General features: G+C 47.5%; 1 protein-coding gene across 1 annotated transcript; it reads left to right on the forward strand.

Annotated features, from left to right (window-relative positions):
* Positions 1–92: 92 nt before the first annotated feature.
* SELENOV (selenoprotein V) lies at positions 93–4,906 on the forward strand. Its single transcript, XM_007179974.2, has 6 exons — positions 93–1,229; positions 2,657–2,681; positions 2,812–2,865; positions 2,984–3,058; positions 3,159–3,246; positions 4,873–4,906. Exons 1-5 carry the CDS (start codon positions 481–483, stop codon positions 3,234–3,236), a joined length of 981 nt encoding a protein of 326 aa, XP_007180036.3. The 5' UTR covers positions 93–480; the 3' UTR covers positions 3,237–3,246; positions 4,873–4,906.
* The last annotated feature ends 12,424 nt before the right edge of the window (positions 4,907–17,330 follow it).

The raw sequence follows: 17,330 nt of genomic DNA on the forward strand, positions 1-17,330 counted from the left end.
TCTCTCAGTTGTCACCTCTTCTAGGAAGCCCTCTCTGATTGCCCCCAGACTGGTTCTAACACCTGTTTTGGGATCCCACAAGTCCCCATGCTTCCTCACCATATCTCTAACCCCTCTGCCTGTGCCTCCTCCACCCTCGCCCTGACCTCACTGCGCTATCACTGTTGGGTAAGGGGTGTATCTCCTCTACTGGACAGGGAGCCTGATAACTGGACTTCGGCTTTCCTGACTGCTCTGGCCCCAGAGTCACCCAGTACAGGACTGTGCACATAGCAGGCACTCAATGAACATACAGTGAATGCCTGAATGTTAAGGACACTGGCAATCTGGAGGTAGGGATTTGGGGGATGGGAATTATCAGGGGAGATCCAGAGGCCCCTGCCCCATCCCCGGCTCAGGGCAATAGAACCTGCACACTGAATGGAACCCCGTGTAATAGCGCCCCATTGTGTTTGCCTCCCGGTTTAGAACCCGGTGCGGATGAGGCTCTCCCCACCCAAGGCAGGAGGGTCAGGCAGGATCCCAACCCGGGCTACCTGGGGTGCGCCCCTATCCCCCATGAACAACCAGGCGCGGGCCCCAGCTCCTTCCCCGGTCCGGGCCTCGGCCTCGGTCCGGGCCTCGACTCCGGCCCGGGGTACGACTCCGGTCAGGACTTCAATCCAGGTTCGGGCTCCGACTCTGGTCCCGGCCTTGGGCCCAATCCGGACCCCAACTCTGGTCCGGACCCTGACCCCGGTCCGGACCCCGACACCGGTCCGGTCCCCGACTCCGGTCCGGATCCTGATTCCGGCCCGGATCCCAACCCCGACCCCATCTCAGGTCCTGGTTCCTGCCTCGGAATCCCTTCCGAACTCGGCCCTATCTTCGGATCCGCCCCAGGAACCTGAACCCGAGCTCACTTTGTCACCTGATAAGGATCCTGAGCCAACCTTGAGGGTGAAGCACGTCCCATCTGTCACCAGTGGATTTGGTCCCATCCAAGAGCCCTTTCCTGCCCTTACTCCACTGGCCACCGATTTACTGGGGCCCCCCCTTGGGTCCACTCCGAGGGCAGATCTATCGACCACCAAGTTAACAGATTCCTCTTCTGGACATATCCCGGGGACGCCCATCCTGGGGGCCATCCCGTCGTTAGCTGTCGCCTTACCGATTTCTACCAATGCGTTCCCCTCCACCAGCGAGAACATCCACGTGGACAGCAAGATCATGATTCGAGTGGTGTACTGGTGAGGGGCTGTCCCCGCCCACACCTGCTTCCTCCCCGTGGGGAAAGGGCTGCAAGGGGTAGGCTCTACCTGCCATTCTCTTTGGGACTAGAGAGCTCTGAATTCATTCATTCACTGTCCTGCCGGTCATGGGCCAGGCCTTCTGGGGATAGAGGGCTGAGCAGAGCCATGCTTCCCTGGGGGTGGGAGGGGTGGGTGGGAGGGGGGAACAGAGAGCCCTGAGGGAGGACAAGGGGTGGGAGAACTTCAGAAACTGAGTGTTCGGGGACAGCCTTTCTCAGGAGGTGGGTCTTAGGCGGCTACATCTCAGTGATGAGGCTACTAAGCGGGGTGGGGAGGGGAGGGTAGGAATAGGGGGATCGGGGTAGCAAGGGGGGAAGGGGAGCAGCCAGTGCAAAGGCTAAAGGAGGCTGGCTTCTGTCCGTCTTTGTGGTCTCAGAGCTGAATCTTTGTGTCCATGACAATAGTAAACAGCAGTGACCTTCCTTGACCTTCCTTGACCTCCCTGAGACCCAGGGCTGAATGTGGCCCAGGGAGGGGCTTTGTCTTCCCCTGAAGTCCCCTGCTGTGTCTCTTTTGCTCTGGTCCTTCTCTGTAGCTCTCCAGCTCCCTCTCCAACTCACTGCCTCTTTTTCTTTCCCCTTGTGGTGTGGGTCTCTTTCTCCTTCTCTCTATCTCTCTTTTCCCATCTCCCCCCTCTCTCTTTCTCTGCCCATCTCCTCTTTTCTGTCTCTTTTCCTGACTCCATGGACTCATTCATTATTTTATTCATTCAACAACCATTTATTCAGCACCAACCATGTGCCGACCCTGCTCTCAGCATCAGAGACACAGCAGTGAATAAGATAGAGATGCCTGTGGCACTGACATTCTGGTTGGTGTGGAGGGGCAGGGATGGACAATAAATACGACACATGGCAAATTATCTCGTATCTTAGAAGGTGATCAGTGCTATGGACAAAAGGCATCTTGCGGGGCGGGGGTGTCACAATTTTAGCTGGTGTAGTCAGGAAGGCCTCACTGAGGAGGTGATATATGAGCAAAGACCTGAAAGAGGGGAGAGAAGGAGCCATTCAGATACCAGGGAAAGAGCATTCTGCAGAGGGAAGAGCCAGTGCAAAGGCCCTGAGGCAAGGCATGCTTGGAGTGTTGGAAGAAGGGCCGGGAGTGTTGGAAGTGGCTGGAGCCAGGGGGTCAGTGGGAGGAGATGGAGCAGAGAGGTGATGGGGGCAGATCCTGTGGGGGCTTGTGGGCCATGGGGAGGACTGTATTTTTTTGCCCTGAGTGAGGTGGCACTGTGGGAGGCTTCTGAGCAGGGGAGGGATGGGATCTCACTTAGCTGTTCAGTGTCCCTCTGGACTTGAGATACTGATGCAGTGTCTTCCTTCCATCTCTCTGCCTCCCTCCTCTCTGCCCTTGGCCTCCAGTGGCCTCTGAAGCTATGGACTTCGGGTGAGTAGTTTTGACTTTAGAGGTGGGGGGAGTGGGGTCATGAAGTCTGGAAGAAGTTCCTGTTTTCCCTCCTTTTAAGACCTGTGATCCTGTGGTCCTGTGACTACACGATCCCATCTCTTCCCCACAGTATATCCTACTGAAAAAGAGTCTGGAGCAGCAATTTCCAAATTGTCTACTCTTTGTGAGTGTGCTGGTGGCCTGGGAGAGTTGGGGGGGGGTGGTGGTCAGGGCTCCAAGACCCCCAGGGAACTTGGAGGGGAGTTCTTAACCTCCCCCAACCTCCACCATTCCCTCCCCAGGAGGAGGACATATCTGCCCAGGCTACAGGGGAATTTGAAGTGTTCGTCGACGGGAAACTGGTCCATTCAAAGAAGGTGATTCTGAGCAAGAGTCCTGGACAGGGAGGGAGGGTGGAGCTGGGGTCCCAGGTGATGGGAGACATACGTGTCTGTGCTCTTTCCCTTCTGTGCCCAGAAAGGTGATGGCTTCGTGGATGAGACCAAGCTGCGGAACATTGTGAGCCTTATCAATGAGGAGATCAAGAAAAGGTAGCAGGCAACTGGTGAGCTGGAGGTGAGGTGAGGGAGGTGAAGTGGGAGGGGTGGAGGCTGGGCTGTGGATAAGTGGGTGGGTGGGCAGGAGGCAGGGCCCTGTCTTGGAGTCAAAGACACCCTAGCCCCAGTCCTAGCTCAGCCAGTCCTCACTGTTGTAATCAGGATAAGTCATCTACATCCTTTTCTGAGCCTCAGTTTTCTCATCTGTAAAATGGGGTTGTTGAGATGATTCCATAAGAGGCCTCTTATAAGGTAATAAATAGTGCACGGCTCAGAGCAGGGCTAGTGTATGACAACTATACATTTTTTTCAAAAGAGTTTTAGGTTTTTTTTTTTTTTTAGCTTTTAGTTATAAAGCTGTGCTGTCCAATAACAGCATGTGACTTTTCAACTTATAGTGGAGTTAATTAAAATTAAATACATTAAAAATTCAGTTATGAGTCACACTAGCCACATTTCAAATACAGCCACATGTGGCTACTGTATTGGATAGCACAGATATAGAACATGGAATCCATCATCTCAGAAACTTCTATCGCTAACGTTGTCTTAAGGTATTAAAGCATAGACACAATAATTTATTTCCCACCAATACTGGATTTTAAAAACCATTTACTACAGGGAATTCCCTGGCAGTCCAGTGGTTAGGACACCACACTTCCAGTGCAGGGGACACACGGTGTTCGATCCCTGGTCGGGGAACTAAGATTCCTCACGCCATACGGTGCGGCAAAAAAAAACCAACAAAAAACCAACCAAACAAAAAAATAAACCACTTACTACATAGACATTTGCAAGCTGCTACTGATTTAATACTTTGTCTATTGCATATCTATTTTTTACAATTGTTTTCAACTTTATTGAGGTGTAAGTGATGTATAAGAAGCAGTACGTGTTTAAAGTACACAAGTTGATGAGTTTTGGTGTACTCATCATAAATACACCATAAATCCTGCTAAAGATTCCCATTGGCATGGATTAAATCATAGGCCATCCCTAAAACAATCACCGAGGCCCAAGATAATGTAGTGCTGTCATTGGCCTGTTTTGAGTCATGTGTCTTAAACCTCATTGGGTTTCATTTTATTGAAGTATTTGCTGAGTACCTACTAGGTACTGTTCTAGGCCTTGGGGATGATACAGCAGTGAACCAAACAGACAAACCCTTGCCCTAGTGGAGCTGACATTCTAGCCAGGGAGGCAGACAATGAATAAGATCCAAGCGAATAGAAGGCATTTTAGAAGGAGATAAGTGATGAGAAGAAAAATAAAGTGGGGAAGGGGCTTGGGGACTGATGGGAATTTTTTGCAACTCTAAGTTGAGTGGTCAGGGAAGACCTCATGGGAAGGTGCTATTTAAGCACTTGAAGGATGTAAGGAATTGAGCCATGTGGATGTCTGGGGGAAAGTATTCTGGGCAGAAGCAGCAGGCAGTGCAAAGATCGTGTAGTAGGAATGTGTCTGATGTGTTTGAAAAATGTCAAGGAGACTCCGGCGGGCATTGAAATCCATGAAAAAACATTAGAACAGTGCCTGACACATAGTGAGCCCTACAAATGCTATTTTTTTTTTTTTTGGAGTTGCTGTTGTTTTCATTATTAAAAATTTTTTTCTCTCCTATTTCCCCATCTCAGGAGCCTCAGCAGGATGGCGAGAAGGGCTGAAACGTTACCAAGTCAGGTCCTTTTCTGATGGTGGCTGGGGCTGGGGTGAGGTCGGGAGGGGTGAAGAGGGAAATACATGCAGAGTCCGCCTCCCTGTGTTCTGGTCTGACCGTGTCTGCTGTTGCCACGCCCACTCCTGACGTCGGTGGAACTGCCTGCTACCTGCTACTGTGCTCCCAGCATCCCCTGGACCCGGGTTGGGGGAGGGAAGGCCAGCTTTGAACAGAAGGCTAGTTCTGTTGCTCCCTAGCTTTGCTCCCGATGGTCTAGCCTCTACTCCTCATGCTGTCGAGGTCAATTCCTTTCTTTTGTGGCATCTTCATTTCCCTTGCCCTGGTTCGGAATTTGAAAACTTCCCATCTCGTTGGCGTTTTTAGGGGTTGAGACAGAAATAGGCATGGTGGCAAGCCTCAAACCCTTGACATCTCAAACTTCTTTACATGTCGGAGTCCGCTTTCTAAACCCACAGGTCTCAGAATCTCAGTGCTGGGAGGGATCTCAGTGACCTGCGAGAGGGCCATTTGTGCATTCAGTGGACATTGATGAGCCCCCTACCCTACATCTGGCTCTGTGGGGTCACTGGGCACATGCCAGAAGGTCCAGTGTAAGGTGTGGGAGCCAGACCTTTACCACGGAGTTTCTGTGTGACCTCCAACAAGGGGACATTACCTCTCTGAGTCTCAGTTTCCTCCTCTGTAAAATGAGGGTATAGTACTGCTTAATCGTGAAATTTCCAAAGTCTGGCACAGAATCCATAGGTTTCAGTTAGAGGTAGATTTTGGTTAGGAGTGCTCTTTCCTGCGAGTAACAGCAAGCTGGACTGCCAGTGGCTCACACAATCGAAAAACGAATTGTTTTGCTCATGAACTGGGGGGAGGGGACTGGGGACAGTCAGCTGTCCAACAATGCCATGGGAGACCTAGAGTTTTTCTACATTTCTTTTCTGCCATCATTAACATGGGATGATGTGTTGGCTTTGGGGCTCATGCATGTGGTTTCAGTGTTGCACCTCTACCCATTATGTCTGTATTCCAGGCAGAAGAGGGTAGAAGAAAGCAAGGACATGCCTGCGGGGTCACTTTCTTAGGAAAGCGAAACTTTCCCGGAAGCCGCACGCAGTCTTCTGCTAGACTCCAAGACAATGCCCTGCCTCCTGCCCACGCACTCCTCCTACCTCAGCTCCAGCTCACTAGTTGCCTGCTACCTGTTTCTGATCTCACTGATAATGCGTACAGTTTTCTGCGGCTTGGTCTCATCCATAAAGCCATCTTGATTTTGAGTCAGGGAATGATTCAACAGAGATTGAGTAGAGATAGGAAGCAACAGTTGGGGCACTGTCAAGCCCCAATCCTAACAAATACACTAGCATTGGGAGTGTGTGAGTAAGTGAGAGCAGTGAGTGTGTTAAAGGGTTTGACTCTAGATTTCCTTTTTTCTTTTTTTAATATTTATTTATTTGGCTCCGCCGGGTTTTAGTTGTGGCACGTGGGATCTTCATTGCGGCATGCAGTATCTTTTAGTTGTGGCATGCGAACTCTTAGTTGCGGCGTGTGGGATCTAGTTCCCTCACCAGGGATTGAACCTGGGCCCCCTGCACTGGGAGCACAGAGTCCCAGCCACTGGACCACCAGGGAAGTACCTGATTTCTTAATATGTCATAAGATAAATGTGATAAGAAATCATAATAAGGTAATAAATACTTGAATAAAGGTTTTTATGGTAGGCAGAATTCTAAGGTGACCCTCAAAGACCCACACCTTCATATAATCCCCATTCCTTGAGTGTGGGTGGGACATGTGACTATGATGGGCTCTCACTCCCTTGACTATGTCACATCATGTGACAAAAAGAATTTCACACTGAGTTTGAGTTAAGCAAATGGAAGGTTATCCTGAGTGGGCCTGACCTAATCAGGCGAGACCTTCAAAGAGACAAGAAGCATCAGAAGAAAGTCTCCCGCTTGCTTTGAAGAAGTTGTGAGAAGTTGTGTCTTGTTGTGAGAAGGCCACCTGGCCTAAGAAGGATAACATCTAGATGTCGAGAGTGACCTCTGGCTGACAGCCAGCAAGATGGTGGGGCTCTCAGTCCTACAACTGCAGGGGACTGAAATCTGTCCACGGTAGGAATAAGCATGGAAACCTCAAGTGAGATTGGAGTCCTGGCCAACCCCGTGATTTCAGCCTGGTGAGACCCTGAGCAGAGACCCAGCTAACCCATGGCTGGATTCCCGACCATGGAAATTATGAGATTTAATAAAATATATGTTGTTTTAAGCTCCCAAATTTGCAAAAATTTGTTATGCAGCAATGGAACACGAGTACAGTCTTAACCGAGGGTTTTTGGCTATGACATTAGATTATGTTAGTCATCACCATATTAATAATAAAGATTGACATTTTGGAGTGCTTACAATGTGCCATTAGAACATTCTACATGGATTAGTTCAGAGTGTCTTAAACATTTTGGTCTCAAGATCATTTTATTTATAAAAATTGAGGACTTTTGTTTATGTGGGCTGTATCTATTGATATTTACTGTATTAAAAATTGAGAACTGGACTTCCCTGGTGGCACAGGGGTTAAGAATCTGCCTGCCAATGCAGGGGACATGGGTTCTAGCCCTGGTCTGGGAAGAGCCCACATGCCGCGGAGCAATTAAGCCCGGGCACCACAACTACTGAGCCTGTGCTCTAGAGCCCACGAGCCACAACTACTGAACCCCTGTGCCACAACTACTGAAGCCCGCGCGCCTAGAGCCTGTGCTCTGCAACAAGAGAAACCACCACAATGAGAAGCCCGCGCACCGCAACAAACAGTAGCCCCCGCTCGCCGCAACTAGAGAAAGCCCGCGCGCAGCAATGAAGACCCAACACAGCCAAAAATAAATAAATAAATTGAGAACTTAAAAAATATGTTTATTAATTGATTGTAAAATAAAATCTGCACTTTCAAGGAGAAAAGTCCTTTCCAGAGGCTTAGCAGATATGCTCTTAAATCTGATTGGCCATACTGGGGTCAAATGTCCATCTCAGGCCAAGCAGTCCCTAGCAAATAGGAATGGGATTGCCAAGCTCAGAGCAGCAATTCTCAAATTGTTTGGTCTCAGGCCCACCTACGCTTGTAAAAGTTATCGATAGACCCAAACAGCTTTTGTTTATGTGGATTCATCTACTGTTATTCATATCTTAGGAATTAAAACTGAGAAATTCTAAAACCAATTGAAAACAATAAGCCCATTACATGTTAACATAAATAATATTTTTTATGAAAACATAATCATTTTCCCCAAAAAATAATTTAGTGAGAAAAGTGACATTGTTTTACATTTTTGCAAATCTTGGAGCATTTAGTCCCTTTATATTTAAGGTAATTATTGATATGTATTTTTTTTTTTTCTGCATCATGAGGCTTATGGGATTTTTAGTTCCCCGACCAGGGATCGAACCCGGGCCCTTGGAAGTGAGAGCGTGGAGTCCTAACCACTGGACTGCCAGGGAATTCCTGATATGTATGTTCTTATTGCCATTTTGTTAATTGCTTTGGATTTGTTTTTGTAGGTCTTTTCTTCCCCTTTCTTTTGTTCTCTTCTTTTGTGATTTGATGACTATCTCTAGTGTCAGGTTTGGATTCCTTTCTCTTTTTTGTATGTGTATCTATTATGGAGGTTTGGTTTGCGGTTACCATGAGGTTTTTGTATAGGAGTCTATATAGATACGTGATTGTTTTAAGTTGCTGGTCTCTTAATTAGAAATGCATTTTTTAAACCTTGCATTTGTACTCTCCTCCCCTCACAATTTCCGTTTTTTTTTAAAAAAATATTTATTTATTTATTTTTGGCTGCACTGGGTCTTCACTGCTGCACGCGGGTTTTCTCTAGCTGCGGCGAGCGGGGGCTACTCTTCGTTGTGGTGCACGGGCTCTAGGTGCGCAGGCTTCAGTAGTTGTGGTGCACGGGCTTAGTTGCTCTGCGGCATGCGGGACCCTCCCAGACCAGGGCTCGAACCCGTGTCCCCTGCACCGGCAGGTGGATTCTTAACCACTGCGGCACCAGGGGAGTCACACAATTACTATTTTTTGACATCATATTTTACATCTAATTGTTTTGTGTATCCCTTAACTGCTTATTGTGGATACAGATTATGCATACAGATTGTGGATAGAGATTTTACTACTTTTGTCTTTTAACCTCCCTACTAGCTCTGTGTGTGGATGATTTCCCACCTTTACTGTATGTTTGACTTCACCGGTGAGCCTTTTCTTTCCGTAGTTTTCTTGTTTCTAGTTGTGGCCTTTTCTTTTTCGCTTAGAGAAGTTCCTTTAACATTTGTTGTAAAGCTGGTTTGATGGTGCTGAATTCTTTTAGCTTTTGCCTGTCTGTAAAGCTTTTGATTTCTCCATCAAATCTGAATGTGAGTCTTGCTGGGTTTCCTCATTTAAAAAATCTTATTTCTCTTTCCTCTTCTACTTGTATCACAGAGTTCTATCTTCAAGCTTGCTAATTCTCTTTTCCATATAGTGTGCTCTATTTCCAATGCTTTCTAATGCATTCTTCATCTCGTTTACTGAGCTCTTCCGCTCCAGAATTTCTGTTTGATTCTTCTTTAGAGTTTCAATCTCTTTGGTAAAGTATTTCTTCTGTACATTAATTTTATTCCTGAGCTCACTGAACTACCTTTCTGAGTTTTCTTGTAGCTCCTTGAGTTTCTTCATAGAGCTATTTTGAATTCTCCATCAGTGAGATCTCAGTAGTCTGCGACTTTAAGTTTGGTTTCTGGAGAATTGTCATTTTCTTTCGTGTTACAGTGTTACCGTGATTCTTCATGGTGCTTGATGAGTTGCTCCTCTGCCGATGCATCTGAAGTACGGGACACCTTTCTGCTTGATGCTAACGATTTAACAGGTTAGAAACTGAGGCGTTTCAGGGAGTTCCCTGGCGGTCCAGTGGTTAGCACTCGGTGCTTTCACTTCCATAGCCCCGGTTCAGTCCCTGGTGGGGGACCTAAGATCCGGCAAGCCAAGGGCCACGGCCAAAAAGAAAGAGAAAAAAGAGAAAAATAAAAAAATAAAAAAATAAAATTGAGGCGTTTCTTCTGTTTTCCAGTAGGAGGTGCTATAGCACAAGGCTTGGGTTTCTCTTCCCCGCGCTGCCTCCGGTTACATTTGAGAGTCTGCATTTTCCACACTCCACTGCTTTTATTGTTGCTTCAAGCCCTCCTTATTGCTCCTTGTGCCTCCGGGGTCATTGGTGCCTTGTTTCTGCCAGTGTTGCTGGTGTTTCCGCCTGGGGCTCGGAGATGGTGTGCTCGTCTCTTACATTCGGGATCCCCACCCCTTGCAGACTCCGCCCCTGGGGGAGGGCGAGGGCGGCGGGGGAGCGGTGTTGCACCTGGCGCCTCAGCCAGTATTGTAAGGTTTGCCGGCTCCACCGCTGCGGGTGGGTGGCCAGGAGACAGAATTGTGGATGCCTCAGCAGCTGGAGGGATGGGATCTCAGGCTACCGGTGACTGTGGGCACCGCTGCTGCTGGGAGGTTAGAGTCGTGTGTGCCGCTTCCTCTGCTATTATTACTGGCTCTCTGGGGCTGCGGGGCTCAGCTGCCATGGCAGGAGGGCTGGGTTTGCAGGAACAACCTCCCTGTTCCCTCAGTTCCGCCGCCTCTGTGTCCCTGTACATCCCCCTGTAGGTGTACAGTTGTGTGAATTCTCTGGACACCTGGTGTGTTGGACAGAGGTACCTTTGTTGTGTTGTGGATGTTTTAGCGGTTGTAGATAGAAGAGACAGAGTTTTTCATCTGCTATGTTGCTGACGTCATTCTTCTGAAACAGTTATTTTTCATAAAACTGTTAACATGTAACTTTTTTTTTTTTTTTTGGGTGGCTGCGCCGGACAGGCCTGTGGGATTTTAGTTTCCTGACCAGGGATCAAACCCGGGCCCTCGGCAGTGAGAGCTCGGAGTCCTAACCACTAGACGGCCAGGGACTTCCCTAATGATTCTTAAAAATATTAAAAAATGAAGGGCTTCCCTGGTGGCGCAGTGGTTAAGAATCCGCCTGCCAGTGCAGGCCACACGGGTTCGAGCCCTGGTCCGGGAAGATCCCACATGCCGTGGAGCAACTAAGCCTGGGCACAACTACTGAAGCCTGCGCGCCTAGAGCGTGTGCTCCGCAGCAAGAGAAGCCACCGCAATGAGAAGCCCGCGCACCGTAACGAAGAGTAGCCCCCGCTCGCCACTAGAGAAAAGCCCGCGCACAGCAACGAGGACCCAATGCAGCCAAAAATAAATTAATTAATTTAAAAAAAGAAAAAAGAAAGAAAGGACATGAAGTCATCACTTGTCTTACTTGTAGGCTTTGGATAATTTTTCATAATGTAACTGTCGATATTGTTAACATCACCCCCATTTTACAGATGAAAGACTGATCCAGAGAAGTAGAGTGATTCACCTTAGAGCTCACTGCTGGTAAGAAGTGGAGTAGGGGTTTGAACCGTGACAGTCCAGCTCCAGTATTCGAGTATCTCATTGGCTCAGCCTAGTTGAAGTGCCACCATTGATCAAATCAACTATAGTTGGAGGGGAAGTGAAGTCACAAAGGTCAAATAGCATTAAGAGGGTGGGGTGAGATTCCTGGAGAAAAGAGAACATAGTGGGTAGCCATCTCAAGAAGTGTCTTCTAGAGTCAGAGTGGAGTCCTGGGAAAAAATTTTCTGGTCAGCACTCCAGTTCATTTCTAAAGGTGGTCTGTTTTGGCAATCACTGATGAATTGATTATTAGTATGAGTTTTGGAGGCAAGAAAGCTGGGTTTGAGCCCTAATTCTACTGCTTCTTAGCTGTGTGAACTTGGGTAAGTGTGATGATAAATTCTGTGTCCCCTTGGCTAGACTATGATGACCAGCTGTTTGGTTAAACACTAGTCTAAGGTGTTGCTGTAAAGATATTTCTTAGAAGTGATTAAGATTTATAAACAGTTGGCTCTAAGTAAAGCAGACTTGCCTCATCTAATCACTTGAAGGTGTGTTTTTTTTTTTTTGTTTTGTTTTGTTTTTTTTGGCTATGCGGAGCGTCTTGTGGGATCTTAGCTCCGTAAGAGCAAAAACTAAAGTTTCCTGAAAAAGTGGAATTCTCCTCTAGATTGCAACATAGATATTCTACCTGAGTTTCCAGCCTTCACATTCAGGACCACAGCATTAACTTTACCTAAATCTCCAGGCTGCTGGCCTGCCCTACAGATTTTGCACTTGCCAGCCTCCACAATCCTGTGAGCTAATTCCTTAAGATCTCTTTCTCTCTCTGTATGTACAATATATATGTCTACATATACAATATACGTTACACACACACACACACACACACACACACACACACACACACACAGAAAGACAGAAGCCCACGTGCCTAGAACATGGCTTTCCTATTGGTTCTATTTCTCAGAAGAACCCTGATTGATACAGCTAGTAAGCCTCAGTTTTCTCATCTATAAAATGGATATGCTAATACTCTTTACCTCACACCATGGTGAGAATTCTGTGAGATGCCATAAATAAAGCACCAAGATCTGTGCCTGGATCACCATAAACTCTCAACCAATGGCGATGGTGGTTATATCATCTGTGGTGACCGGTTTCCAAAGATGGCTCCCCATAAACCACAGTGCTCAGGATTCACTTCCTTGGGTATTGCCTCCCCTCCCTGAAATGGGCTGGGCCTATGTAACCCACAGAATGAGGCGGATGTGTGCTAGCTCTGGGCCTGAGCCTTCAGAAGGCCCGGCAGCTTCCCACCTTTGCACTTTTGGAAGCCCTGAGGCGGCCACATAAGAAATCTGGCTACACAATTGGAGAGCAAGGTGGAGAGGAAGAGGGTTTGGAACTGCGTAAAGGGAGAGGTCCAGCCTTCCAGACTTTTCCCACCAATATGACAGGCATGTGAGTGACCCGTCCTGGACATTCCAGCCCAGCTGAGCTCCTGGCCAACATCACATGGAGCAGAACTGCTGAGCTGATTTCGGTCAACCTACAGAAGAGTGAGCAGTGATAAAATGGTTGTTGCTTAAAGCCATTAAGTTTTAGGGTGGTTAGTTACACAGCAAGAGATAACTGGAACATCAATATTAGGGGACAGAGACTCATTTCCCCCAGAATTCGTAAAGAGAGGCCAGTATTGGTTTGGAAGAACCATCATGTTAATTTGACTGGACTTTGTCCCTAATTCCCAGAAGGTAACCTATAAATCTTTGGAATTTCCAGCGATAGTGTTACCGAATGCAAGTCTGTGTGCCCGACGCACAGTGAGGCCAAACAATCCCAAAACGTCCGAGTTTGGAGCAGAGAAAGGTTTATTGCAGGGCCATGCAAGGAGATGGGTGGTTCATGCCTGAAAAACTCTACACTCCCTGAAAGCTTTCAGCAAAGTCCTTTTATAGCAACGGGGAGGGAGGGGCATGGTTAGTTGTAAATTTCTTGGTGTCAGATCCTTTGTTCTTAAGGTCAGGTCACGGTCAGGTAATGATGGTCCTGTAAATCTCCACCCAACAAATGTTATTCTCTGTTCTGACAAGAAAGGGCAAGGTCCCAAGGCTCAACTTTCACCCTCCGAGGTCCAGGTCCTGGCTAAGAGGAGGGGGTCCCTGCGGCGGCCGGTTACCCTGCCCAGGAGCTTTCGTCCGCCACCCAGTCTGGATCCTCCCGGCTGAAGAGGCAGATCCCAGCTGGCAGTGCCCTCAGGACCAGGTCCCCAGACCCTGCACAGCTGTCATCACTGAGGGAGCCAGACGCCTAGGACCCAGCCAGCCCTCAGGCTCCTCAGGCCGCCCAAACGGCGGGGGCCAGGTCCCGCAAACTGCGTCCCACGCAGACTGCCGCTGCCATTAGGTCGCAGAGGTGGGGATGGGGGCGAGGTTCACCGCGGCCTCAAGGCCTGGGCCCGGCCAATGGGAGGCCTTGGCGAGGGCTCTGGAGCCCTGCAGGACACAGCCCCCAGCCTATCCCCAGCCCCCCAGCTCACCTTCTGGCCCAAGGCCAGAGTGCCTGGAGGGCCCCCGGGAGAAGGCCAGGATCCGCCTTACCTCACTTTTCCCCAGAGAACCACCAACCGCCTGACTGGCAGAAGGGGCCCTCTAACCGGCCAGGCTAGCGGTCTCGCTCTGTCCCGCATTAGCGGTCTCCCGGTAACGGTTGCCTGGTAACAGTAGCGCCAGAGGCAGCTATGCGAGGCACCTGTTCTGTTACAGGGCAACGGTTGCCCGGTAACGGTCGCGCGGTAACGGCCGCTTCATCCCCATTACGAGTGTCTTTGTTACTCCGGGGCGGGGGGGAACCCCTTGGGCCATCCCTGAGAGTCTTAGAGGGTTTAAGCCTCGCGATTTCGGCCTGACTTCAGGGCTCGGTGAGCGTCCCTGGTTGGTAAATGCTCTGCATGTGCCGGAGGATGATGCATCCCTGAGGATGGCAGTAATATCATGTTTGGGACCCTCCCAGACTTGGCCCTACTCGTCTTTCCCTTTAGCTGGTTACGATTTGTATCCTTTGCTATCATGAAATTGTAATCATAACTGTAGTGCTTACTTGAGTTCCGTGAGTCTTTTTTTTTTTTTTAGCAAATTATTGAAACTGCATGGGAACTGGGAATCCTCAAACTTGTAGCCAGCTGGTCAGACGTGGGAGTGGCCTGGGGACCCCTGAACTTAGAGCTATGGTGTCTGTAACAGAGGACTGTGTCCCTGACCTGGGGAGTTTGGCTAAACTCTGGGGAAGAAGCCACTGTACGTGCTGACACTGCAGCTGAAATTGTTCAAGCAAAAGAGGCTCCTTAAAATGCTTTGAGAGACAAGAAGAGGATTTGATTTTGCTCCTGAGATGAAAGGTGAAGAGGAGGGAAAGGGAGAAGTTGAAAGGAACCAGCCAGGTGGGGAGGCTTGTCCTCCAAGGGATGACCCCAGCCCTGCGACCCCACAGATTTTCACTCAAGTCTACCAAAGTGAAGGGGTCTGTCGTGTGAGTGGATTTGATTGGAAACGTATGAAGGAACTGTCAGGGAGGGGGAAATTTTCCCCTGGACCCATCTTGAGGTCTTGTGGCTGGACTAATAATAAAATTGACACGGGGCTTCCCTGGTGGCGCAGTGGTTGAGAATCTGCCTGCTAATGCAGGGGACACGGGTTCGCGCCCTGGTCTGGGAAGATCCCACATGCCACGGAGCAACTAGGCCCGTGAGCCACAACTACTGAGCCTGCGCGTCTGGAGCCTGTGCTCCGCAACAGGAGAGGCCATGATAGTGAGAGGCCCGCGCACCGCGATGAAGAGTGGCCCCCGCTTGCCGCAACTACAGAAAGCCCTAGCACAGAAACGAAGACCCAACATAGCAATCAATCAATCAATCAATCAATAAACCTTTAAAAAAAAAAAAAAATTGACACAAGACAGATTAACAGGAGAAAAAGAAACAAAATTTAGTTCATGCGCATGGAGGTCTCATAGAAATGGGATCTAAGAAGTGGCCAAGGGAATTCCCTGGCGGTCCAGTGGTTAGGACTTGGCGCTTTCACTGCCAGGCCCGGGTTCGATCCCTGGTCGGGGAACTAAGATCCTGCAAGTCACTTGGCGAGGCAAAAAAAAAAAAAAAAAAAAAGGATTATATCTCATTTGTAAATAAGGATCATTTGAAGAATGCAATCATGGTAGTGGATATAAAAATAACACCTTTCATGGATTATGAAAAGGCCTTTGACAAAATTCTATAACCACTCTTGATAAAACACACACATGTACAAATAGTGAGAGATGGATATGTGAAGAATTTCTACAAAATCAGGACAAGTTAATGATGCTTCACTATCATTCATATTATTTTACATTAGACAGAAGGTACCAATAAAGTACCTTCTGTCTAATGTATAAATAAAGAGAAAGAAGTCAGAAGTATAAAAATTATAAAAGAGGCAATACTGTCACTATTTGCATATGACTTGTTCCCCAATCTAAGAGATTCAAATGAAAAACTACTGTAAAACAGTAAGAGAATTCAGTATGTTAACAGGCTATCAAATAAATATGCAGAAATGAATTATTTTCAAATACACAGGCAAGCTTTTAGAAAATATAACAGATAATCCTCATTTACTATAGAAAAAACATAAAAGATAAAATGTCTAGGAATAATGATTAGAGCTGTAAAAGACCTACTTTAGGAACATTAATTTAAGGACAAACATTAATACTCTTCTGAAGGATACAAAGGAAGTCTTTAAAAAATGGAAAAATAAATAATTTGGATATCTTAGAGATGGCAGTTATCTTTGATTTATTAAATATAATGTGATTCTAATAAAGAACTTTGAAATAAGGTAAGCTGACTTTGAGGTTGATGTAGTAATATAAATAAACAAAAATAGCCAGAACACTCTGAAAATGAAGTATAATGAGGATTTTAGCATTATGACATGTAAAACTAGTTAGAAAAATTTTAAAAACAGTTTAGTATATGATGAAGAGGCATCTTTAAACAAAGTTAGTGGGGAAAAGATGGGCTAGTTAGTAACTGGTGTTGGGGCAAACAGGTAGCCACCTAAAAAATAAAATTTGGATCCTTACCTCATATTGTACATCAGGATAAATTCCGAATGGTTCAAAAATTCAAATATGAACAATAAAACCACACACATACATACACATGCACACACACTGAGAAAACCTTGAGTTTCAAAATCTTACAGGTTTTTTATCTCTTTCTCTCTCTTTTTTTTTTTTTGGCCACGCTGCGTGGCTTGCAGAATCTCAGTTCTCTGACCAGGGATCAAACCCGTTCCCCGGCAGTGAAAGCACTGAGTCCTAATTACTGGACCACCAGGGAATTCCCCAAATCTTGCAGGTTTAAAAGATAAAAGGAAACAAGAGCAAAAACCTCCATGCCAAAAGGCTTTCAGGAAAACCAAAGACAAATGACAACCTAGGAAAAAATATCCATAACTCACACTACAAGCTATTATATTATCATATCTCATCTCACTATTTCATTAATAGTTAACAGAGCCAATAAAGAAAGGACAAAATTATTCAGGAAAGAAATGGAGAAAAGATTTTGAATAGATAGTTCATGGAAAAGGGAATATGTATGACTCAAATGAAAAGATATTTAACTTCCCTCATAATGAGAGAAAAGCAAGTTAAAACTGATATACTGGGGCTTCCCTGGTGGCGCAGTGGTTGAGAATCTGCCTGCTAATGCAGGAGACACGGGTTCGAGCCCTGGTCTGGGAAGATCCCACATGCCACGGAGCAGCTGGGCCCGTGAGCCACAGCTGCTGAGCCTGCGCGTCTGGAGCCTGTGCCCCGCAACGGGAGGGGCCGCGATAGTGAAAGGCCCGCGCACCGCGATGAAGAGCGGTCCCCGCACCGCGATGAAGAGTGGCCCCCACTTGCCGCAACTAGAGAAAG

The sequence above is a fragment of the Balaenoptera acutorostrata genome, chromosome 19 (genome assembly GCF_949987535.1).
Source record: "Balaenoptera acutorostrata chromosome 19, mBalAcu1.1, whole genome shotgun sequence".
Classification (NCBI taxonomy): domain Eukaryota; kingdom Metazoa; phylum Chordata; class Mammalia; order Artiodactyla; family Balaenopteridae; genus Balaenoptera; species Balaenoptera acutorostrata.